The sequence below is a fragment of the Bos indicus x Bos taurus genome, chromosome 25 (assembly GCF_003369695.1).
Source record: "Bos indicus x Bos taurus breed Angus x Brahman F1 hybrid chromosome 25, Bos_hybrid_MaternalHap_v2.0, whole genome shotgun sequence".
Taxonomy (NCBI): domain Eukaryota; kingdom Metazoa; phylum Chordata; class Mammalia; order Artiodactyla; family Bovidae; genus Bos; species Bos indicus x Bos taurus.
The window spans coordinates 8,738,308-8,763,579 of NC_040100.1; the positions used below are offsets into that span (position 1 = coordinate 8,738,308).

The 25,272-nt window shown below is 48.7% G+C and overlaps 1 protein-coding gene across 2 annotated transcripts; it reads left to right on the forward strand.

Annotated features, from left to right (window-relative positions):
* Window positions 1-1,424: 1,424 nt before the first annotated feature.
* Window positions 1,425-23,521, forward strand: FKBP6 (FKBP prolyl isomerase 6). Of its 2 annotated transcripts, none has more exons than XM_027528034.1 (9): window positions 1,425-1,547; window positions 1,769-1,886; window positions 2,195-2,284; window positions 3,214-3,416; window positions 4,905-5,024; window positions 10,074-10,268; window positions 10,398-10,507; window positions 11,902-11,994; window positions 23,043-23,521. In XM_027528034.1, the coding sequence occupies exons 1-8, from the start codon at window positions 1,494-1,496 to the stop codon at window positions 11,990-11,992; spliced, it is 981 nt and encodes a 326-aa protein (XP_027383835.1). In that variant the 5' UTR covers window positions 1,425-1,493; the 3' UTR covers window positions 11,993-11,994; window positions 23,043-23,521. The 2 variants fall into 2 exon arrangements, with proteins under 2 accessions (XP_027383835.1, XP_027383834.1); XM_027528033.1 differs by having other exon boundaries at window positions 1,544-1,671; window positions 23,043-23,507.
* Window positions 23,522-25,272: the final 1,751 nt, after the last annotated feature.

Sequence of the window (25,272 nt, forward strand, 5' to 3'; positions counted from 1 at the left end):
GGTGGGTCCAATCTAATCATGTTGCCCCTTAACATAGAACGTGCCCTGGCTGGAGTCAGAGATGCAGCAGGAGAGGAGGCAAGCTTATAAAAACATCAACCAGGTAATATTCCCTCCCAGCCTAAGAAGGAATCAGCAAGCTGTTGCTGACTCTCAGATGTATAGGGCCCACATGCAAGGACCACAGAGTAGCCTCTAAAAGGTAAGGGTCACTGTTGGCTGACAGCAAGGACACAGGGACCTCGAGCCAAGAGCTTCAAGGACCTGGATTAGCCAATGATCTGAACGGGCTTTGAAGTGGATTCTTTCCCAAAGCCTCGAGTGAGGCTGATGCCTCCATCTCAGCCCAGCAAGACTGGTGTCAAGACTTCTACCTCCAGACCTGTGAGATAATAAATGTATTGCTTAAAACAGTTCCTTTTGTGGTCATTTATTACAAGAGGAAAAAAAAAACCCCAAAAAACTAAATACAGAGGCCAAAAGAAAACAGGCAGTTAAAGGTCAGGTCAGCTTCATCAAATGCTGCCGAGAGTCCAGTAACTACAGGACAAAGAGGGGTCTAATGGATTTGGCAACAACAAAAGTGAATGGTGGCCTGAACCCCGGGAAAGTGGTATTGGAATGGAAAAGAAAATGAAGAGTGAGGAGGTGGAGACAGGATAGTTGAGAAAGCCTTTGCAGCAACCCTTTTGATAAGTTTTTCCCAGGAAGAGGAGGAATGAGGCCACCTGTAGCAGGAGGGAGATTTGGGACAAAGCGAGGCCTGTTTGTTTTTAGGTGGGGGACTTAGGGACACACCTAAGCGAAATAAAATGATCCAGTGGCCAAGGCAAGATGGGTGCAGGAGAGATGGGATGCTCAGTGGTGCCCAGTCCTCAGCTTGGCAAGAGTGGGAGGAGGTAAGGAACAGGTTGGAGCGGGTGGGATCCCGGGCGTTCTCCCTTTGTACCAGGAGCACACAGGTGTAGCAGACTTGCTGATAGCCAGGGGCAGGCCCAGCATCGCCTTGCTTTTGCAGGAACTGGGCAGTTTGACTTTAAAGTGCTGTCTGCCTCTTACGTATCCCTGGAGCCGGAAGGAGAAGGAGGGAGGGTTGGAATCACCCACATCCGTGGTCCTGACTGTTCCAGCAGCCCCGCCCCCACCCCGCATCTGAAGCCTTGTCCTCTGCTGCGTGTCCTGCCGGCCACGTGTCCGCAGCTTGGCCATCACGTACCCGGTGGCTGATCCTCAGCACCTGCACATCCCGTTCCCTGTACCCTCGCCACAAGCTGCGTCATGCTCCCCGGGCCCCGCCACGTGTCCCGTGGTGCGCCACGTGTCCCGTCATGCCCCACGCGGCCTCAAGTAGCGCGGGATCCAGCTCTGTGCGCGCCCCACCACTCCCCACTCCCGCCACGTGCCCGGTCACGTGACCTGCCAGGCGTCCGCACACGTGGCCTGGCGCACTCCCCTAGCGCCCACTGGCGGTTGGCGGCGGTTGAAGCTGAGCGATGAGCTCCTCGCGGCCCCTGAACGGATTGTCACGGTTGGACGCGGAAGACCGGGTATAAAAGGGCGACCGCGTCGCTGTGGGGCATCGGGCGGCGGGGCGTAGGGGCAGGTGGCGCGGAAATGGGGGGCAGCACCCGGAACCCGGGAGTCTTGCAAAGAGACGACTCCCCCAGCCAGGTGAGGGCCCGGGCGCTGGGGAGTAAGGGTTGGTTGGAGCCGCCAGAGTCAGCGTGCCCGTTCAGGCTCTGAGGTGGTGTGTTTCATCCCCCATAAGTCTCCATACCAGCGCTTAAGTCAAAGGATGCTGGACATTTCGGGGGACCGAGGCGTGCTGAAGGATGTCATTCGAGAGGGAGCTGGAGAGCTGGTGACACCGGACGCCTCCGTGCTCGGTATGTATGGCGGCCGGGCCCGGGTGCCGTCTGCCCTGGAAGGCTGGCGGTGCCCAAGGGCTGCGTTTCAAGGGATAAGCGAGGGAACCCATTACCCCTTTGTGTGAGACGGCAGTGAACAGGGGCTCTGGGAGGCCCAGCAGCCCAGCTCTTGAGCCGCGCCGCCAAAGGGCAGGCATCTAAACGCTGAGGCAAAGCTTTTCCCAGTCATGGGATGAGGGGTGGGGGTCAAGTTTAAGGTACTTAACGTTGTTTCTGTGTGACAAAGAGATTTGCTATGGAGGCATGAGTGTCTTGTCTTTTCCTAGTGAAATATTCTGGATACCTGGAGCACATGGACAAGCCTTTTGATTCTAATTGCTTTAGGAAAACGCCTCGGCTCATGAAACTTGGAGAGGGTAAGTTCAGATGAAAGTGTTGGGGACTCAGCCCTGTCAGACTGCGACTTCTTGGACCTCTGTCCACGGAATTCTCCAGGCAAGAGTACTGGAGTGGGTTGCCATTCCCTTCTCCAGGGGATCTTTCCCACCCAGGGATTGAACCCAAGTCTCCTGCGTTGCAGGCACATTCTTTGCCATCTGAGCCACCAGGAAGCCCAAGTTCAGATAAGGAGCTGGGAAAAAAGAAGTTGCTTGGGGGAACTGATGCAGGGCAGTGCCCGAGGACCGGAAAACTGTTCAGGGCACTTGAGTCTGTTTTTCTGAGGCTGGGTTTTGCTAAACCAGCCATGTTGTCTTCCACACTCTCCTCTGAGACCTAGGTATTTGGGAGATGGCTTACCTGGCAGGGTTATCTTTGCATTTGTGACGTAACCAGGGGTGCTACATATTTCTTGGTTTATTATGAAGACATTTGTTGAATGATTATTCCATAAGGCAGAGCGAAAAGAAAGGATGTACTCATATGGTTAGAAAGGCTGTGACCAGTGTTGTAGAGATTGACACACTCCAGACAACTAAGCTGGTGAAATTTGGGGGCGGTATAAGCAGTGTTTGGTGGGAATGCTTAATGAAGGCACAGTTCGTTCCAGCTGGGAATAGTTCACCTCAGATGGGATATTTGAATGAGCCCTGAAGTTTGAATAAGAGCTCAGAGTAGAAGCTGGGCATGAGTGGGTAGGAGAACACATTGCAGGAAGAAGGAACCACGTGAACAAAGATGTCAAGGCCAGGACACTGCAGAGGTAGGAGGAGTCTGGGGGTGGTGGCGAGTTGGGACGACAATGCAGGAGGCTTGGGGATGCCTCTCGGAGAGATGTGGATGTGAAGGGGGAGGCCGTGGGGGGCAGTGGGCCAGCTTCCACTGTGTTTTTTGTCACTTCTTCCAGATATCACACTGTGGGGCATGGAGCTGGGCCTTCTGAGCATGCGGAGAGGGGAGCTGGCCAGGTTCCTGTTCAAACCCACCTATGCTTACGGAACGCTGGGCTGCCCTCCCCTGATCCCCCCAAACACCACCGTCTTGTTTGAGATCGAGTTGCTCGACTTCCTGGACTCTGCTGAGTCAGACAAGTTTTGTGCCCTCTCAGCCGTAAGTTCTGGAGCACAGATGTTAGCACTTTGATAGAGGGATGGGTTTGTGTTTCAGGTAATTATCCTACCCCACTGATGATCATCAGCCCCAGGGTCTGACCAAGGCTCCGGTGTGGAGAGGTGGAGGGGAGGAGTATCTTACCACTCGCTAGTGTGCGTCTAAGTGCTGCTGGCCCTTATGTGTGGGTGCCTGTGCTCGGCCAGGGTTATGGACCAGCAGGTTGAGCTGACCTTTGTCACCATTTGCCTAGGTCTCCCTGAAAGATAGTATTTGCTTCTCAGTGCTGTTTGGTTTTCAGCAAGTCAAGCATTGGTAGCTCATAACTGGGTTGACCATGTAATTTGTTGTCCAACCCAGGACCCTTGAGAAGGAAAGCGACTACTAACTTATGGGATACGAGGACACAGGGTATAAACTGGGATAGATGGCCTCTGTCTTAATGTAACTTTAAAACCGCCTTTCCTCTGTAGCCTCACATATAACTCACCCCGTACAGACGGGGCTTCTAATCATCAGCAGTGACGTGAGCTCCTTGTCCTGTCTTACCCTGGCTGTACATGTGGCCTTAGATGTCCACCCCGGGTTCACATCTCTGTATGGTGTCTCCCTGGCTAAACTGTCACCACCGCAAGGGAGAGACACTACCTTTTTCTCATCTTTTCACAAAACAGAGGTTCTTGCAGATAACCTGGGTCCCACCTCTTGTGTGCTGATTTAGAATGTTTAGGGGTGGGGCCAGAGAAGGCAATGGCACCCCACTCCAGTACTCTTGCCTGGAAAATCCTATGGATGGAGGAGCCTGGTAGGCTGCAGTCCGTGGGGTCGCTAAGAGTCGGATACGACTGAGTGACTTCACTTTCACTTTTCACTTTCATGCATTGGAGAAGGAAATGGCTACCCACTCCAGTGTTCTTGCCTGGAGAATCCCAGGGACGGGGGAGCCTGGTGGGCTGCCGTCTGTGGGGTCACACAGAGTCGGACACGACTGAAGCGACTTAGCAGCAGCAGCAACAGGGGTGGGGCCAGGACGTCTGTTTAAAAAGAGGCTCCACTGGTGATCCTGACGTGTACCCAGGGTAGAGCATCATGGTCGGAAAGACGGGCGGAGCTCTGGGCAGACCAGGGCTGTCGAATGCTTGCTGGATGAGTGGTTGCCATGAGACCTGAACTTTGTGCTTGGCAAGTTCCATCAGTTTCTAATTCTTTGAGAAACTGTTTCTTTAGGGAGCATCTCTGGGTAGGTCTAAACTAGTGGACTTCCCATTTGGCCCTCATCCGTAAAACAGCAGTAATGGCATCTACCTGCTGTGGCTTCTGTTGGGATTCAGAGATGACTTCTACCTAGGCCCCTAGCCCAGTGCTCAGCACACCTGCGGCAGCAGAGGTCATAGTCTAAAGGAACAGACCTAACAGCTGTAGTGACCCTGGCGTTGTGGCCGTGGGGCTTTCAGTTTCCTTGCTGACATCCTTGTCTTTGATCCTTAGGAGCAACAGAGTCAATTTCCACTTCAGAAGGTCCTAAAGGTGGCAGCTACTGAACGAGAGTTTGGCAACTACCTTTTCCGCCAAAATCGTTTCTATGATGCCAAAGTGAGATATAAACGGGTAAGACTGCTTCAGAGTGTGAGTTTAGACCCTGGAAACTTCCTTCTTTAAGAGAGAGAGACTTTATCTCTGTCCCTTCTTCTCCCCTACAACGTTAAGAAAAATCTTAACCTAAAAATCCTCATGCCAGAGGGCTAAAAACTGGGGGAGAGGATGCAGGGTTTAAGGGAACCTGGTGATGTTTGAATATGGATGTGGTTTACATGAGTGTGTTCAGGTTGTGATCATTCATCGAGCTGGACGCTTGCTTTTGTACTTGACTGTGTATTTCAATACAAATTTTTTAAAATTCTCTTTCTAGTTTTGGGTCCTCTACCAACTGACTTCTCTACCCCATTTGCCATGTTCATTTCCTGTCTTTTTGACAGTGGACATTCATCTGAATCTAACGCCATTCTTGCCAAGCTTCTGATTGTCATTTGGCTTCCTGTGGAGGTTCTGCTGACAGGAATCCGCTGTTTGCTTTGTAACGCGGTCACGAATATTATGAGTACTTTCTGTGTGCCCAACTCTGCCCCCTAGGCTATAGAGGCAAACAGGATACAGTTTAGGGGCATTCTGATTTTTGTCTCATTTGCATAGTGAGCCTAAACATTCAGGATTTGCATTCAGCTGTAAACCACAAAATCCTGAAAAAGTTTTTCAAATAAACTAGTGATGTAATTTTTCTCACATAAGAAGGGAGGCACTTCAAGGACAGCATAAACAGCTGTTACACAAAGCCATCAGGGAACATTCCAGAGATCTCTCTGATCAGCTGCCCTTAGTGTGTCTTTGTTGTCTTTCTCCTTCTCAAGATGGTAGTTCAACCTGCAGTGTCATGTGATCATCTGGGCAGGAAGAAGGGAGGGAAGAAGAGTCTGGTGTGTGTATTCATATTACAAGCTTTCCAGAATTTCTCCTAACCCGACTTCTCATGATATCCTATGGTGAATGTCCATTTGCCCTTAGCTGTATGCAGATAGGAAGCTGCAAAGTATGGTTTAATTAGTACGTTGCTGCTTTGAATGAAACGGAGGCTCTGTTGGAAGAGGAGGGAAATATATGTTCTCTTTCTCTCTTTCTCTTAGCATAATACCCTCTAGGTCCATTTGTGTTGTCATAGATGGTGAGGTTTTGTTCTATCTTATGGCTAAATAATATTCCATTATGTATATATACCACATCTTTAAATATTCATCTGTTGGGCACTTGGGTGGTGGTGTTCAGTCACTAAGTGGTTTCTGACTGTTAGCGACCCCATGGACTGCAGCACGCCAGGCCTCCCTGTCCATCATCAACTCCCAGAATTTGCTCAAACTCATGTCCATTGAGTCGGTGATGCCGTCCAACCATCTCATCCTCTGTCACCTCCTCTTCCCTGCACTCAATCTTTCCCAGCATCAGGGTCTTTTCCAGTGAGTCGGCTCTGGCTACTGTAAATAATGCTTCAGTCAACATAGGGTGTATATATCTTTTCAAATTAGTGTTTTTGTTTTCTTTGGACAAATACCCAGGAGTGGAATGCTGGATCATATAGTAATTCTGTGTTTAATTTTTTGAGTAACCATACTGTTTTCCGTAGTGGCTGCATCAATTTATATTCTTGCCAGCAGTGCCCAAGGTTTTCTTTTCTCACATCCTGCCAACTCCTGGCTATTTGCTGTCTTTTTGATAATAGCCATTCTGACAGGTGTGAGGTGATACCTTATTGTGGTTTGAGTTCCATTTCCCTGATAATTGGTGGTGTTGAGCATCTTTTCATGTGCTTCCTCACTGTATATATATCTTCTTTGGAAAAATGTCTATTTGGATCCTCTGTTTATCTTTCAATCAGTTGTTTATTTTTTAATGTTAAGTTGTATGAGTTCTTTGTATATTTTGGATAATAATGCTTTATTGGATATATTGTTTTGCAGGTATCTTCTCCCATTCATTGGTGGCCTTTTCTTCTTGTTGATAGTTTCCTCTGCTATGCAGAAGCTTTTTAATTTGATGTAGCTCCATTTGTTTATTTTTGCTTTTGTTTCCTCAGCCTGAAGAGACATACCCAAAAAAGTATTCCTAACATGGGTGTCAGAGAGCATACTGTCTGTGTTTTCTTCTAAAAGTTTTTTGGTTTCAGGCCTTACATTTTAAGGGCTTCCCTGGTGGCTCAGATGGAAAAGAATCCGCCTGCAATGGGGAGAGACCTGGGTTTGATTCCTGGGTTGGGAAGATCCCCTGGTGGAGGAGGGCATGGCAACCCACTCCAGTATTCTTGCCTGGAGAATCCCCATGGACAGAGGAGCATGGTGGGCTCCGGTTCATGGGGTTGCAAAGAGTTAGACACGACTGAGCATAGCACACAGCCTACGTTTTAAATCTTGAAATTGTGTGTGGTCTGAGTAGGTAGTCCAGTTTGATTCTTTTGCCTGTAGCTGTCCAGTTTTCCCAGAGCCATTAATTGTTTACTATTGTTGAGATATAATTCACGTAGCATAAAATTCACACTTTTAAGTGTACAGTTCAGTAATTCTTAGTTTATTCACAAGGTTGTGCAGCCATTACCACTACTGAATTCCGGAACACTCCATCACCCCCAAAAGAAACCTGTTAGCAGTTACCATTCCCTCCTACACCCCCTGTTTTACTCTTTCTGTGGATTTGCTTATCTGGGATATTACGTGTAAATAGAATTATGAAACATGTGATCCTTTGTGTTTGGTTTCTTTCAGGAAGCAAAATGCGTTCAGAGTTTATGTTGTAGCATGTATTAGCAGTTTATTCCTTTTAAAAAATTTATTTTTCAAATTGTGGTAAAATGTGCCAAACATAAATTTTACCATTTTAAGCATTTTTAGGTATACAACCCAGTGGCATTAAGTACATTCAGAATGTTGTGCGACCATTGCCACTGCCTGTTCCAGAACTTTATCATCATCTCAAACAGAAGTTCTTTATCAGTAAACAGTAACTCCCACTTCTCCTGCCCCCAGCTTCTGGTAACCTTTATTCTATTTTCTGGCTCTATGAATTGATCTATTATGGGTACTCATGTAAGTGGAATAATAACAACATTTATCCTTTTCTGTCTGACTCCTTTCACTTAGCATGATGTTTCAAGTGTCATCCACGCTGTAGCATGTATTAGTATTTCATTCCTCTTTATAGATGAATAACATACTCTTGTGTGGATCTTACTGGGGCTTCCCTGGTGGCTCAGACAGTAAAGAATCTGCCTGCAATGTGGGAGACCCAGGTTTGATCTCTGGGTCAGAAATTGCTTTTCCTTGGAGAAGGGAATGGCTTCCCACTCGTTTTCTTGCCTGGAGAATTCCGTGGACAGAGGAGCCTGGCAGCCTGAGCCTGTCGGCTGTAGCCACGGGGATCTTGCTGCCTCTTGTTTATGTTCATCAGTTGGCGGGCATTTGGGTTGTTTCCACTTTTTGGCTATTGTGAATAATGTTTCTATGAACACTTGTTCACCAGTTTTTGTGTGTAGACTGATGTTTTCAGTTCTTTGGGGTGCCTAGCTAGGAGCGCAATTGCTGGGTCATATGGTGAATCTGTTTAACTTTTTGAAGTACTGCCAAATTGTTTTCCACGGTGGCTATTCCCACCAACAATACAAGGCCCCAGTTACTCCACATCCTCACCCACACTTACCTTCCTTTTTTTAAGGTGACAGACATCCTCGTGGGTGTAAAGTACTGTGTCATTGTGTTTTTGCATCTCCCTGATGGCTAATGATGTTGGGTGTCTTTTCATATACTTATTAGCTATTTGTGTATCTTCCTAGGAGAAATATTCATTCAAATTCTTTGCCCATTTTAAATTTGGTTGTCTTTATTGTTGAGTTGTAAAAGTTCTTTATTCTGAATACTAAACCCTTATCAAATGTGATTTGGAAATATTTTCTCCTATTCTGTGATTGTTATTTTACTTTTGTACATTGCTGAAAAGGAAAAGATGTCTTTTTATTCAAAAGTCAAAATAAATCATCTGAAGGCATGGACAATGACCGCAGTAAACCATTATATGTTGTCAACCGAAACCGGTAACTGCCTGTTATAATGATTTTTCTTAAACATCAGTCAACCTTCAGTCATTTTGTTCTTTCACTTTTTTGATAGTGTCCTTTGAAGCACAAAAGCTTTTAATTTTGATTAAGTCCTGGTAATTTATTCTTTAGGTATTTGTGCTTTCGGTGTCAGAATTTATCTAAGACTACAAAGATTTACACCCATGTTTTCCTCTAAGAGTCTTTCTTACAGTTAAGCTTTCAGGGCCTGTGGTCTATTTTGATCAATTGTATGTTGTCTGAGGTAGGAGTCAACTTCATCCTCTTGCTTGTTGACGTCCATTTGTCACAGCACTATCTGCTGAAAGGCTACTCTTTCTCCATTGGGTGGTGTTGGCGCCTTGTTACTAATCAGTTGATTCTGGATGTACATAGGTTTGTTCCTGGACTCTCCATCTGCCTTGTTGGTTCTGTTCTCTTGACCTATGTGTCTGTCTGTATGGGTACCACACTGGCTTGGTAGTAAGCTCTGAAATTAGAGAGTGTGAGTCTTTCAACTTGGTTCTCTCTCTGACCACCCCGCCTTCACCCCGCCTTTTTCAAGTGTTAGGATCCCATGAATTTCTGTATGAATTTTCAGATCAGCTTGACCATTTTTGCAAAAAAGGCAGTTGAAATTTTGGCAGTGGTTGAACTGAAAATGTAGAGTAATTTGGGCACTGTTGCCGTTTTAACAGAATTAGGTGTTTGGATCTGTGAACATGAACTGTCTTTCCATTTACTGAGATCTTCTTTAATTTATTTCAATAACGTTTTATAGTTTTCAGTCTATAAGTATTGCACTTTACATTTATTGCCACTTATTTTATTCTTTTTGGTGCTATCATAAATGGAGTTTTCTTAATTTCATTTTTGGATTGTTGTTAAAGAAATACAGTTAACTCATATATTGATCTTGTGTCTTGCAACTTTGTGAACTCATTTTTTAGCTCTGATTGTGTGTATTCTTAGGGTTTGCTGTACATAAGACCACCTTCTCTCGACCACCTGTCTCTTCCTTTCTGCAGGCCTTGTTGCTCCTCCACCGGCGAACAGCGCCCCCTGAAGAGCAGCACTTGGTGGAGACCGCCAAGCTGCTTGTTTTCCTCAACCTGTCCTTTACTTACCTGAAGCTGGAGCGCCCCACCATGGCCCTGCGCTATGGAGAGCAGGCTCTGATCATTGACCGAAAGAATGCCAAGGCCCTCTTCCGCTGTGGACAGGTGAGCGGGGGCCGGGGGGCAGGGACCTGGGATGGAACGCTCGAGGAACGGCCACAGTGGCGGTCAACTGTGTTACTGCCTCAGTGCTCTTCCCTAAAGTGTACTTGTAACATGTTGTCCTTTGGGCAGGCTTGTCTCCTTATGACTGAGTACCAGAAGGCCCGGGATTTTCTAGTCCGAGCCCAGAGGGAGCAGCCCTTCAATCACGACATCAATAACGAGCTGAAGAAACTGGCCAGGTGAGACCACTGTTTGCAGGAGTACAATCAGAGAAAGAAATGTGTGGTGTATCTGCCGCTCTGGCCTGTTCACTTGGGTAAAGAACTGTTTGATGTTGCCAAGCCCATGTGAGGAGGCAGCGCCCCCTAGAGCTGGCTTTAGGAAGTGCTCAGCTCTCTAAACCTGCAGCTCCGGAGAGGGGGCGTAGGACAGACCTCCAAACCACACATGTCTGGACCGTTGCCCACCTCCCTGTCCTCCTCACCAGGCAGAACCCTAAAGAGGTGGCCAGTGTGATTTTTAGAAAGGGTAGCATTCTTCAGATTTTCTTCCCTGCCGGCTGAGAACCTCTGTTCTCAACTGACTGCAGGAAAATGTCTTAAAGATGCTGGTTTGATCTGAAATGGCTCTTTCAGATCTGAGTCATTCCCTAAGATGACTCTCTTGTTACCCAGGTGATACCGATACCAGTATCTCAGTAATGTAACTTTTTCTGATTGTGGAAGCTACATATTCATTGTAGAAAACTTTGAAAATTTCAACATAATTCTGTCGCCTCATAACCACTGGTTTTGTTTTTTTTTTTTTTTAAGGTGTTCTTTTGTTTCTCTTTATTGGTGAGGTTTCTCTACTTATGTTAACATTTTTAAACGTTTAATCCAGATTGCTATTTTTGGTTGTGCTGGGTCTTGTTGCTGCGAGCAGGCGTTCTCTAGTTGCAGCGAGCGAGGACTGCTCGCTAGTTGCAGCACGAGGTGGTCTTTGCAGTGGCTTCTCTCGTTGCAGACACAGGCTGCAGGTGTCAGGCTTCCGTAGTTGTGGCACACGGGTTTAGTTGCCCTGAGGCATGAAGGGATTGAATCAGCGTACCCTGCATTGCAAGGTGGATTCTTAAGCACTGGACCATCAAGGAAGCCCTGAAGCTTTCTTGACATTAAAAAAAAAGCACAAGGTGTGTGTACCTCCTGCTTGGATCCAGCTATTTGCATTTCAGGCCTTGAAGACTTACAGAAATTTCCTTTCTGGTATTTATAAATATCCTGTTAAGAAAGGTGTAAAAATTTTGGAATCTGACCATTCTTTAGCAGGAAAATCTCAAGATAAATGAGAGATCTCTGAGTATGAGGTGTTGCTCAGATGGACGCAGCCGACAGCCTCTCTGACAGCAGCTCCCAGCCTTCGAGACTGCTGTCTTTGCAGATGGTGGGCTTTTTGTCCAAGGGTTTCCTGAATAGCCGTCTGGGGAGCCCCGCCATTCCCCTCCTCCTCCAGCATTGTTTCCACCCCCTCCTGATTGGGTTTGAGGCCTGCTGAAGTTGTGGTGTTTCTGGCCCTGAGTGGAGAATTCTAGCCGCCAGGTGTCATTTCCCATAGATACTGTGCGTCTCTAACGACTGGGTATTTCTCCCTGCAGCTATTACAGGGACTACATGGACAAAGAGAGAGAAATGTGTCACCGGATGTTTGCTTCTGGTGACAATGGCTCTACAGTAGGAGAAAACTAAAGGTAAGCTGACACACAAAAAGCTTCAGGATGAACCCATCGTCAGGTGAAAATACCGTTAACTCAAAAATGCATTTAATACGTCCTCCTGGAACATTGTGGTTTAGCCTCAGCAGTCTTAAAGGAGTTCTTTTTTAAAAATAATTCTGTGTGTTTCTGGCCGTCTGGGTCCTTGTTGCTGCATGGACTCTTCGTTAGTTGTGGGAGTGGGGCTACCCTGTAGTTGCGGTGTGGGCTTCTCCTTGCGGGGCATGGGTTCTCGGGAGCATGTCTCTTTGGTAGTTGCAGCCTGTGGGCTCAGTAGCGGTGGCTCCAGGGCTCTGGAGCACTGGCTCAATAGTTGTGGCACACATGCTTGTTTGCTCCACGGCACGTGGGATCTTCCTGGACCAGGGATCGAACCCGTGTCTCCTGCATCGGCAGGCAGATTCTTTACCCATGGATCATCGGGGAAGCAAGCCCCAGCCTCTCCGGTCTTAATCACTCTCAGAACACTAACGTTAGGCTACAATTGGGCCAAGTCAATCCACAGAAAACCTGTTTTATAATAAAGTGTTGACTGGTAATTTATTGAACACTGTACTTACAGCAAGCCAGAATGGTTGTCTGGGTTCAGAATGCTGTCAGGCTATCGGTTGTTTACCCTCATGATCACGGGACCGACGGGAGCTCTGGCTCACTGCCCCGCATCAGGAGAGCCCATGGGGCTGCGTGCTGCCAGGCCAGGAAAAGATCTGAATTCAGAATTTCATGTATAAACATCACTGCTGAATGAGTATCGAATTTGCACCATCATATGGTAGAGAGTTGTGAGTCAGATTGTCGTAAGCCAGGGGCCATCTGCTGTCTGAGTGAGAAGGTGGGCCGTTCTCCTCGGTCCCCGAGTGACAAATGCTGCCCACTGGGAGGAGAGGAGCCCTCCCTCCTGGAGCCATGGGCGGCTGTGGTGCAGAGGCAGGCCCGTGCTGTGGGCCTTCTCGGAGGGTCACAGAAGCCTTGGAAGGTCCATCCAGGGCTTGGGCTAGATTCATAGGTTTGAGAAGCCTTAAGCTTAAACATCCAACCGGTCCATCCTAAAGGAAATCAGTCCTGAATATTCATTGGAAGGACTGATTGAAGCTGAAACTCCAATACTTGGGCAACCTGATGCGAAGAACTGACTCATTTGAAAAGACCCTGATGCTGGGAGGGATTGGGGGCAGGAGGAGAAGGGAACGACAGAGGATGAGATGGCTGGATGGCATCACTGACTCGATGGACATGAGTTTGAGTGAACTCCGGGAGTTGGTGATAGACAGGGAGGCCTGGTGTGCTGTAATTCATGGGGTCACAAAGAGCCGGACAAGACTGAGTGACTGAACTGAAGCCTAAACATGAAAGCAGAAATGTTTCATGGCTTTTATTCACCTCCTTCGCAGTAGTGAGGCTATCCTTATAGTTATTAATGTGATGGTTTATCTGGGCAATGAAGATGATGCTTTATCTGTTTTTTCCCCCAAACCTGAAAGCCTCCAACCTCACCTTCCATTGAACACATTGTTAATGATGATTGATCCAGATGTCGAGGGTGGGGACGGTTGGTGACCACTTACTCCGAGAACTAGAGACAGAAGGTGCTGGGGCAGCTGGGGGCGGACGCCCGGTCCTTCAGCAAACACACCCCACCGGGGGTTACACACCGGGTTCTGGTTTCTCCAGGACTGCATGACGTAACTCTCTTGTCTGGTTTACTCTTACTTCAGAAAATTAATGGAAACAAAATCACCTGCCTTAAACACCTGCTTGGCTTGAGTAGATAGCTCTGCTCTCTTGAGAGAAGTCAAACAAGAGGCAACAAGAAAACAGCTGCCGGACAGGCTCATGGTGATAAATCTCTTCTTTGTTTCCTGCTCTGTCTCTCTACAAAAGAGGCCTGGGAGAAGGCAGTGAAAAGGCCCATTCAGTCCAGAGTTTTCTCACGAGTGATCTGTACACTCTTGTCTCTGCTCCATCAGAAACAGGCAGTCGGTGTCACACGTCAGCATCACTGTCACTGCTGACCATGACCCTGTGACCCTGGCCTTCAGGCCTTGTGGGGACACTGGTGTATTCGCAGCTCCCCTGAGCTGAGATGTGAGCCAGATGACCATTGGTGTCTGGCAGAAATGGAGGCGCAGTGGCTTTTCACCATGACATTTTGGACCATGAGCTGGCAGGTCCTTCTGCTTAATGAAGATCCTGTTCTTCCCAGGTCTGTCCTAGAAACAAGGCCTTGGAAACCCAACAGGACAGGTTTCCTCTCTGTTGCCCTCACCTCCCACCTCTCTGCATCTGGGAGACCTTTTTTAGCTGCCGCTTCTGAGATGGCTTCTGGGGTGTCCCAAAGTCTCGAGCCTGTCTGTATCACCAGCAGATTGCCACTGCCATTGAGACTGTAACGCGTTTTAACTTTGTGTCGTTCGTCGTTTCTCAGCCCGCCTTTTGTGTGTTGTACTTGTAGCTGGCTAGTCACTTCAGACATCTAGCTACTGACTTTTCTCTGTCTTGTCTTCTGAAATGTTTGTTTCTTCTGGTGGAACAAGAGTCCCCTCAATTATATTCTCTCAGCCTCTGGTGATAGTAGACTTAGTTTTCTGAGGTCAGTGGGCCATGTCTCTTTCACCTTTGTGTTTTCTAGCATCTGGAACCATGCCTAGCATGTGATTGGCACTCAGTAAAGGGTGGCTGGATCAGGTATGAAATAGCCGAAACACTGGCCTCACCTCCTTGAATCCTTGCCTTCCCGGCTGACTCCTGTATTGGCTCTCAGGATTCATGTTCTTGCCAATAGCAGAAAACCATCCTTAACAGTGTTCACTGCAGAAGAGGTTTGCTGAGGGGACCCTGGGGGAGCCTACAGGATTTGGGCAGAGGCTGAGCACTCAGAACTCCTCAGGTAGAGATGGAGGGCCTTGGGGAGTCCGTCCTTCTTCGCTGCCTCCTCTCCTGCCCTGAGGAGGCCCAGGCGTCCGTCCCCACAGCCTTTCTATACAGAGGGGAATTCCTAACCCACACTGCCCTCCTCTTCCTGAGCCAACGCAGCTCGTTTGAAAAATCCTGAAGCAGGACTCTGGCTGGGTTTGGAGGGTGTGGAGTCCCAGTTATCATGTCATTTCATCCACAAGGATTTCCCTGCGTATCTCTAAAAGATAAGGGCCACTCTTGAATTTTTCTTTCATTCTCAAATGCTTGTCTTTCTGCTCATTTGCTTTTACTTTTCTCTTTTCCATGTTGCAGACTTTCCACAAATGGTTCGTGTTTCTTGGCTGCTTATTCACATTTAAGAATGAAACAGTAAGACAATTTGACCAGGGGCTCTGTTTACCTGGGCAGGTCTTCTCAACTCATCCTTCTTAATTTAAGGCTGAATAGATGGGTGCCAACCGAAATGCTTTGAGATCCTTAAATACCACAGGGAGGAGCTTTGCATTGGGTTCCAACTCCTGCTGCTGCTGCTAAGTCGCTTCAGTTGTGTCCGACTCTGTGCGACCCCAGAGACGGCAGCCCCCGAGGCTCCCCCATCCCTGGGATTCTCCAGGCAAGAACACTGGAGTGGGTTGCCATTCCCTTCTCCAGTGCATGAAAGTGAAGAGTAAAAGTGAAGTCGCTCAGTTGTGTCCAACTCTTAGCGACCCATGGTGGGACTGCGGCCCACCAGGCTCCTCCCTCCATGGGATTTGCTAGGCAAGAGTGCTGGAGTGGGGTGCCATTGTCTTCTCCCCAACTGCTACACTAGCTTATAAATTCTGTATTATTTTAATCTGCGTATCCTCAATTTCTAGTGAGACTGAGCACCTTGGCGTATTTATTGGGCCATATATTCTTTGTGCATGTTTCCTGTTGTCCTTTGCTCACTCTTGGGCGTTTTCTTCACTGGTTTGTAAGAACCCTTTTCCTGTGATGGCTGTTTACTACATGTCTGTTACGTACGGTCACATATTTTCCTCTGGTTGTTTTGAGTATCTACACATTTCTGTGTTTGGCTGCTTTCTGTGTGGTCTCTGGAATCCACCCTGTGCTCGCACTTGGCCTGTGGGAGTAAGCAGAGGTCTGTCATGAGTGAGCAGGAGAGCTCAGGGTGTGACGGGCTTGCTGATAGCTTTTCTTGGAGTCTGAGCATCAGTCTGTGTCCACAGTGCTTTGTAATGTCCATAAGCCCATTTAATCTTCCCAACATATTTTAAGGGAGAAATTATCTCTCTTTTACAGATCAAGGGGAGGAATAAAGCTCAGAAAATCAGACCCTTTCCCTGTGAAGGTCTTTGTGTGTGTGTAAACAACTGTGACCATTTTCATTTGATTTGAAATGTAAACCCCCAGATGCTGTCCAAGGCTTTGAGTACATCCAGCTTCTCTCTCTAGCTGGGGTGTAATCACTGATTGCTCAGGGATCTTTTTTATTCCTTTCTTAGGTGTTTATGAATTTCCTCCCTCTTCTCTGCTCTCCATACTTAAGAGAAGCTGAAGCCTTTGGGCTACAGAATTAAGAAGATCGAGCCATGTTGCTTGGCCAGCCTCAGGGAAAGAATATCCTAACAGATTTTTGAAAGTGTTTTCTGGAAAGTCAGAGCAGCTCCCGAGAGGCTCAGGTAGAAGTAAAGGCTAGTAATAAGCTCCTGTAGTTGAGGTTCTAGGGTTCCTTTAGTCCTGGTTCAGAGAGTGTCGGCCAGAGTGAGCCCTGGAGCTGCAAGCTCCACAGAGCTCAGTGCCGAGGCTCCGGGGTCCTCTGGGGTCAGGGGTTCCCTTGTTCCAAAACAGCCTTCCTGTGTCCGGCCAGGAAACCCTAGGAGCAGATCATCATCCCTCATAGTGTGTGACCAGATTCAGACAAGAATCTGCTTGATCCTGTTCTTCCGAAAGGGATTAAGGAGAAACTCAAATCCACTGTAGAGTCTATAAAGGTATTTCATGCCTCCAATTAGACGCGTCTGAGTCCTGAATAAATAGGAACTTGCTTCAATGTATTTTTGTGATTTTGTATGTTGTCAGTTCTGACTGACTTTCCCTGCATCTCCACTTCTTTTACTCCTCCCAACAGAGGTGTGTTTTCCTGGGAGTAACTGGGCATCCATCCTCTTGTTGGATGAGGGTTGTGCCATTTTCCAGGCAGACTATTAGGTAGTCTCCTGATCTTTAGGAAATCTGTGAAATGCTTTTTCCTCCAGCTCAGGAGATCTCTGACGTCATCCCTTTGTTGTGTGGACTATAAATACTCCACATGGGTTGGCACCTTTTGACGGGCCCCTTCCTGGGCAGTGCTTCCGCTGGTGGTTTCTTCGGCCCCTTCGCCCTCTTCGTAGCCCCTTTCGGCAGCCATTGTTGTTGCTGTTGTTCAGTTGCCAAGTCATGCCCGACTCTTCGTGACCCCATGGACTGCCCACGGCAGCCTTCCGTGTCTCTCACCATCTCCCAGAGTTTGCCCAAGTTCATTCATGTCCATCAAGTCAGTGTGATGCCATCCAGCCATCTCATCCTCTGTCGCCGTCTTCTTCTGCTTTCAGTCTTTCCCAACATCAGGGTCTTTTCCAGTGAGTCGGTTGTTGTCATCAGGTGGCCAGAGTATTGGAGCTTTAGCATCAGTTCTTTCTAAGAGTATTCAGGGTTGATTTCCTTTAAGACTGACTGGTTTGATCTTCTTGCTTTCCAAGGAACTCTCAAGAGTCCTGACAGCCATAACAGGCCCCGAACCCCATTGCCAACTGAGGTTTACTTCTGGGCTCTTAGTGAATGAGGTATCAAAGAAGACTAGTTAAATTCAGGAGATAAACTACGTTCCTTTTTCTAATCTTCAAATCAGTGATTTATTGAAGTGCCCTTACCTTTCCGTATGGGGGCTGAAAAACGGGAAATCTGGATTCTCAGACTTAGCTTGTTTTCTGCGACATCAGCCAAGTCATTGAAGCCCTCTGGGCTGCAGTCTTGCCATCTGTACAATGTAGCGATCAGATCTTTAAGATCTCTCTGTACCTCCTTCGTTCCCGTCAGATGTTGGCTCAGTCTGTTTTTAATTTCTTGGATTCATGATTACCTAATTTTGAATAAGCCATGTCTCTAGGCCTGTGTAACCCAGAACCTGACTTAGATAAATAAGGATACAGGCACATAGTGAAAGAAGCGAACATCAGTAGCAAAGAATTAATGTGAAGTCACCTGGGAGGAGATGTGGAGAGAGGATGGACTCTGGGAGCACAACATGGAACCAAGAGGACAGGCTGGGAGCCGGGGGACGAGTGGGAGCTTTAGCTGGGAAGGCTCTGGTGGGCTTCAGGGAGCCACGCACCAGCCCCTGAGTAGTTGCGTGTCCTGCACAGAGATAAGCGGCAGCTGCTGTCGGCTTCACAGCGGGGTCTCTGACACCAGGAGAGGCAGAAACAAAAACAGGACAAAAGAAATCCTCTAGGGGGTGAATTTCACAGAGGAGTGACCAGCAGTGTCACGCCCACCAACACAAAGGACAAGGACTGAGAAATAACTCGATCATTCATCCGCCAGTGTGGATGGTGGGAATGCAGGCAAGACCACGAGCCTACCCCCTGGGCGTACTGAGAGCAGGAAGTGCAAGGCGGGAGCAAGCCAGTACTGCTGGCTCAGCCGCCTCAAAACCATTGGTGGGGCCCTCCCCAGGGACTTGGACTCAGCAGCTTGGCTGGGGCCCCACACTTGCTGTTTGTAACGAACTTCCAGGTGATATGGACCAGCTGGTCCGTGGAGCACAGTGAGGTAGATGGCCTTCTCAAGACATCCTCATGAGAAGAGGGAAGGAGTGGGTGCAGGGCAATTAGAAACATAACACAGTGGATTTGTTTGGAAACGAGGGTGGCCATTGGGCAGCACTTCTGACCCCAGTTTGTCACGTATTCTGCTGTCTTCCATTCGTGCTGTGGCAGCTGATGGCCGTGAGCGCTGACAGGTGTCATCGGAGGAAGTGTGCTGAGTCCGGGGCCACCCCCAGGTCAGGGCAGAGGCCTGGGCGCACTTGGGTTCAGTTTACACCTAGAAAGGCTGGGCTTCGGGGGACCACTCAGCTCGATGCGTGTTCCCAGCAGGAAGGGAGCGCTCCATGATGCCTGTCTCCCACCAGTGCTGAGAAGTAGAGAGAAGTAGTTGTGTGGGGGTGCGGACCAGGGACGCTGAGGGGACTACAGCAGGAGGAGGCCGTGTGGAGCAGGCCACCAGCGGCCGGACCAAGGTGGGGAGAGGCAGATGAGGCGGCCGGCAGTGAGGACTGGCTTTGCATGGCGGGGGGAGGGGCAGGAGGGGGACCGCCGAGGCCAGAGGGCACAGCCAACTGGTGGGGTGGCCGAACATCACATCGTGGAGTACGTGAGGGGGCTCGGGCTTCTGGGAAAATTCTTCTCTCTCAGTTGGATGTTTGAGATACCCAGACTAGGTTATTCCGATTGAGTGATGCATTTTGAGTTAGAGAACTAGTTAAGTGGATTCAGGGAGGGTCTAGGAATCTTCACCTTTTTGTGCATTATCTGGGACTTGAAGAGGGATCTACAGCTTTTACCAGTTTTTCAAAGGCTGTATGACCCACAAGAGGTGAAGATCCATTGTTCTAGAGGTTTCTCAAGACACTGTTCACGTTTGCCCGCTCACTGTGGCTCACAGGCTCTAGACCAGGGCTGTGGATGGGCAGGGCTGGTCCACAACGCCGTGGGAACTCCTTGTATCTGCCTGGCCCTTGGCCCTTTACCCTAGGGTTTCAGACAGAGACACCCCAGGCTCTGCAGCCTCCGGCTCCAGGTCCCAGGATTACATCACTTTCCTGTCTTCTCGTTACTTTCTCACACTCTTCTCTGATTACTGCCCACTATTCTGTGCAGCTACTGTGGACACCGATCATATCATTGCTGGAGTTTCTATTTCACAGTGACTGTGCCTTTTCCCCAGGCCTGGGGTTCACTCTCCTCAGAAGCAGCTTGTTTAGTATTAATATATTCAGCTGGAGTCTGCCCTCCTGGGCCTTTGTCTGTGTTCCCTGCCCGAGTCTGACTTCTGTCTTTGTAGGTCTCCTGGCTGATCTTTGCTTGACCCCCGGGTACATGATGGCTTTCTCTTTGCCTTTTGCTCCTTAGTATGCAATGAGTATTGGATTTTCAAAATGAAACATGAACTTTTTTATTTTGATGCATTTTCGTTCATGCTAAAGTGTCCCTTTTTATTAGTTTCAAATTGAAAATTCTGTTGACTAAACTTCACAAACCCCAGTGTCTGATCTTGGACATTCTCCTTGCCCACCTGCATCCTCGAGCGCACATGTTTGTGCTGCGTGAATATTGAATACAGGGCTGATTTCTACAGTCAGTGCATGGGACACAGACTGGATTGAGTTTTTGTTTTCATTGATGATTAGTAAACTTTTTATTATGGATATTTTCAAACCTATTCAGATTTAGAAAGAATAGCATGACAGTGTGGTCACCAGCATTCTGCTCTTCTGTTTCTTCTACCACCCCCCTGCCCTGTAACTTTTTGTCAGTATTTTAATTTAAATTATAAAAATGCTACGTGCTTATGGTTTTAAACCAGAAGGTGGAGAATAAAAGCTCCCTGTCCCCAAACCTGTTTTCTAGAGGTAACCACTGACGTTTCTTAAGTGTCCTTCCCAAAGCATTGCTGTGAATATTCAGGATTGTGGGTGTCTGTGTAATCTTCCACACAAATAGAAGTATACATTTTGTACCATAATGCAGTTTGGGTGTTTTCTAGGTTAGCATACAAAGAGCTGCCTCATTTTAAGAAAACAACTCGGTGGCATTCCATCCTAGGAGGGAATCATCATCTTCCTAACAGTGATTGATAGGCGGACAGACAGATGACATGGTTACCCCTCAGCTGAGTTTTCTCTGATGTTTGTTTAAATGTCATGTCACTGGGTAATACACGTGTAAGTTCAACTGATCCAGGAGTCACTAAAGTGGCCGCTCAAGCGTCTGTACCAGCTTATATCCCCTTTGGCGCTGTTGCTATTCCGTTATTTAGCTTTGCCATCATGAGTGCTGTTAGATGTCTTAATCTTTGCCAGTTTGGTGCATCCAAAATGAGATCTTGTTATTAGTGTTGACATGTCCGTGGTCAAGCTTCTTTTCAGATGTTCAAGTATCCTTTCTATAAATTGCCTGTTTCTCTGTAACCAAACACCTTTCTGAGTTTTTCAGGTTTGGGGTTTTGTTTGGGGTTTTTTTTTTTGATAGTAAAATGTCGGTTGCTTCCCTGGATACTCTAGGCATATGATCGTCACATTCAAGTAATGGTAACTTTGTCCTCTGATTCCCACCTTGTCTCATCTTACTCAGAGCCCATCTCCCTCTGTGGGCTGATACTTCCAGAATAGCGTTAGATGGTGGTGACGGATCAGCACTGCATCTTTCGTGACCACAGTGGGTGGACCAGTTGCTGCTATACTGCTCAGCATGATCCAGGCTTTCAGTGAAGATACAGTCTTCTTTCTGTCATGCTAAGGAAATGTTTTTATACTCAAGTTTCTGTCAGGAATGATTGTTATCAAATGCCTTTCTGTCACAAAGATAAACAAGCTTTTTTTTAACCTTTGACCTATTATTGTGGTTTATAATGTTGAATCTTTGCAGTAGGGCCTTTGCACTGACATTCCTCCAAGCCCGAAAGCCCTTCTGACTATTCAGAGCTCAGTCTACTTAAATGTCGCCTCCTTGGAGAGGTCTTTCCAGTTACTTTATGTTAAATAACAACTGACGTCCTTCTGTGTCCCCATAGCCTGCTGATTTTTCTTCACAGCAGTTACGTGTTTTGGTTTATCTCTTTATCCCACTGAAGAACGTCCCAGGAGGTTTGTCAGCTTCATTTCACTGGTGCCGTGTTTTTCTGTAATGTACTATAAAGGGCAGCCAAGCAGGCTTAGTCAGCAGGGTGCCACAGCACTTAGAGGCACAGACAAGCACTCTTCCTGGTAGATTTAAATGACCAGCAAGATGGACATCCTAAGAAAGCACTGGCCTCCTCTCCTGCCTGCACTGGCCCACCTGCTTCTTCCCAGGGCTTGGCTTGAGGGGACTGTCTCAAGCAGGTGTCTCTCCCCCACTCAGAAGCTGCTGTTCAGCAAGACGGCAATGAAGGATGTGTTCTTAACTGTGACCCCTCCCCCAGCCCTGGACACCCACACACACCAGGGCCCCAGGCTGGGCCGGCGCGTCAGCCAGCACCCACCTCTGTGTCCCAGCATTTCCCACGGCTTTGGGCCCAGCTGGGAGGCAGTGATGCAGAGCCATCACCGCAGAGCCCTCAGTGGGTGGTCCTACCAGCTTTCGTTGTGTTCCCACCTTCAGTCGAGGTCATACTGGTCTTGCGACAGCTCAGTGAAGTATATCCTATAGGAATGTTTGATAGGTGAGGAAGCAGGAGATACAGCTGGCCCAGGATCACAGAGCTGGAAATAGTGGGACCGGGAGTCCACTTGGATCTCCTGGCCCTGGATAAACTACCACACTATGTCCCTGCTGCCAGCGCCCGTGTTACCCGCCTCTGTGGTGAAGCCAGCTGTCCTGTGGAGCTGTCTGGGTGAAGCCTGTCCAGGCGTCTTGTCTGGTTACATCCCTAGTGGTCAGTGCTGCCCAGTGTGTGTCCCAGGGGTTTCACGTGTCCCCCTGAAAGCAGCCGCTTGTACGTTTGGCCCTTTGAGAGTGCTTTTGACATCCTCGAGTGGTTGAGGATGTGTAGCCCTTGTGGAACAGTCGAGATGGACCAATGAGGAGATTGCCCACACTCAGGAGTTAGTCATCTGTTTGGGGGCTTCATCTGAACAGTAAAATTGATCTGGATGGTCTCAGGGGCCCTTCTGTTCTGCTTTTCTGAGATGGTGTTCTTGAAGTTTCAAAGCCACCTTATTGACAGGTCACCATTTCCCTGCACCCACCCCTTAGGGCCCTTGCCCCCCCAGGGGCATCTGTCTGTCCCTGGTTCCCGCCTGGACTCAGACCCTGGACTGGCTCTGGCGCCCTCTGGGACAGCTGAGTCCCACTCTGTTTCTAACTGCTGTGTTTGATTCCTAGATTTCGCAGCTAATGACAAGTGAGAGAAGCGAGGCTGCCCGGAGTTCTCCATCGTTATGGGAGGTGGGCAGAGCGCTTTCCGGAAGGATCTCCTCAGGGCAGACTGTGTGCTCGACCTGCTTGGAAGAGGGGCTGAGTTTCTGCAGTCCAAGGCCACGGCCCCGTCTGTGACTGACGCTGCTGAAGTGTTTTCACAGCTGCTGCTTTCTGTTTCACGTTTTCATGCAAAGGAGGTGAAAGGGTAGCTACTGACAAGTAGGAGAATGCTATTTTTTAAGGCAATTGCTTGTTTTTTCAAATAGAATTAGTCCTTGGCTTTTCTCCAGTCCCAGCCCCCTTCCTGCTGCTCTTGTCCCTAGGTGAATACAAATAGGGATTGCTTTGTGTATTTTGTAGGGCTCTCAGTTTTGAAAAGGGAGAATTATGTTACAGATGTTTTTTTTGTTGTAAGTAAATAAAACACTTCCTTGTCTTTGCAAGATCCAGTGTAAATTGTGTTGAGTTCAACTAAACTTACGAAGTCAGTAGGTAGGGTAGAGGGACAGCTACTCACTGAGACCAGTTGGATCAGCGAGAGTGCGAGTTGGGTTTATTTTCTGGAGCCACAGCAGTTCTTTTTGACCTAAGGGTAAATGCTTGTGCATTTGCATTGGGGTTCCCTTGAAATCTTCTCCCTTCCATGGGGAGCTGTTTCAAGAGAGTTAATTGGAAACCTGGGAGCCAGCCAGTCCTCCTGCCCTGTTGTGGACTGTGAGTCTTGCAAAAATGTGTGTGTGTTGAGGTGTCACAAAGCCAGCCTCCCCGTGGTGTCTTGGACAGTGTGGTGCTGGGTGAGGACAGCTGCCACCTGAGGGTCCGCCTGGGCCCCTCACAGCATTGCTGCCGCTCATTCTTGGTACAAGTCTGGGAGGTGAGCAGTGGCCCTGCCCTGACCAGGAAGGAACAAACTGGCCTCGAGGGACTTTGACACTGCCCCAGGGCTCTTCGGAGTCAGGGCCGCCTCTCCCCATCATGGGACAGCAGGGCTGGTTTGGACAGGCCTCTGGATCCCAAAGGGCTTGGCTGTCCCCACCCAGCCCCAGTGCTCAGTCCTCCTCTGTGAGCCTTGCTCTCCCTACCCTGACCCTCACTGACAACTTACTGTCTCGTTCAGAGCCATGGCCCGAGCCCAGGGAGGAAGGTCTGGGCCTGGGTCACGCGGTGAGGGCCGAGCTGGAGTGCTCCTAACTGAGAGGGTGGCCCGTCCCGCGACATGCTCAGAGACCTTTCCCCGCTCCCCACGCCCGCAGGCTGGTTGCTGCCTTCTGAACAGGGTCTGAGCGCTTTTCGCTAGAGACAAGGCCTGGAGCCCTGGCTGACTTTTGCTGAGCAAACTGGGCGATAGGTGGCGACATAACCCACTCTATGCTTCCCGGCGAGCCCTGCGGCCCGCCTGCCTGGGCTGCTGCAGGTGCCCCATCCTGGATGGGGTGGTGACCTTTGGGACGGCTCTCTGGCTCTCTCTCTTGCCTGAGCTGCTTCACCCAGCCTAGCTGTTCAGAGAGACTGGTCTGTGCTGGGCGTTGGCTCAGCTCCCGGGCCCCTGCCCTCCAAGAGGAAAAGGTGTTGAGTGTGGTAAGTTCTCAGCCTAGAGGGAGAGGCTCTGCAGACCGGTGAGTTGTGACAAGGGAGCCTAAGGGACCCGCTCCAGCCAGTCGGGAGCACAGCAGGGGCTGCAGCCAGGAGGGGACCCATATGCCCGTCTGAGAAAAGACGTCTTTGCATTTATGTCATGTGGGCAGACAGATGGCATGGGTCCAGCAGAGTGTGTGTGTGTTGGCTGGGAAATCAGACCCTCCTGTAGGCCTTGGGGAGCCCGGCAGGCCCCTCCCCAGGTGACCAGCACCCCAAAGACGCCTGTTCTCCCTGGATCTCAGGAGCCAGGCTGGGCTCTTGGCTGCTTCTCTCCTGACCTCGTTAAGCTTACCTTGACCTCTCTGATCACTTTGGTCAACCCAGTCACAATGAATGACCTAATAACAATGAGTAGTCATACTTAATCCAGAGCATCAGTTAAGCAGAAATGCCTGTGTGTGTGTGTGTGTGTGTGTGTGTGTGCGCGCGCACCCATACACTTCTGTTTGTGGCCTAGGAGGCAAACATTTTAGAAAGAGAAATGCCAGCAGATGGATAATAATGCGATATGATATAGTGTACTAAGCCAAAAATGTGTTTTCTTTCTTACAAATGT

Coding starts and splice junctions, on each gene's coding strand:
- FKBP6 (XM_027528033.1), top strand. CDS start 1,615: ATGGGGGGCAGCACCCGGAACCCGGGAGTCTTGCAAAGAGACGACTCC. Junction 3,417..4,904: donor AGTTTTGTGCCCTCTCAGCC/GTAAGTTCTGGA, acceptor TTTGATCCTTAG/GAGCAACAGAGTCAATTTCC. Junction 10,269..10,397: donor CCCTCTTCCGCTGTGGACAG/GTGAGCGGGGGC, acceptor TCCTTTGGGCAG/GCTTGTCTCCTTATGACTGA.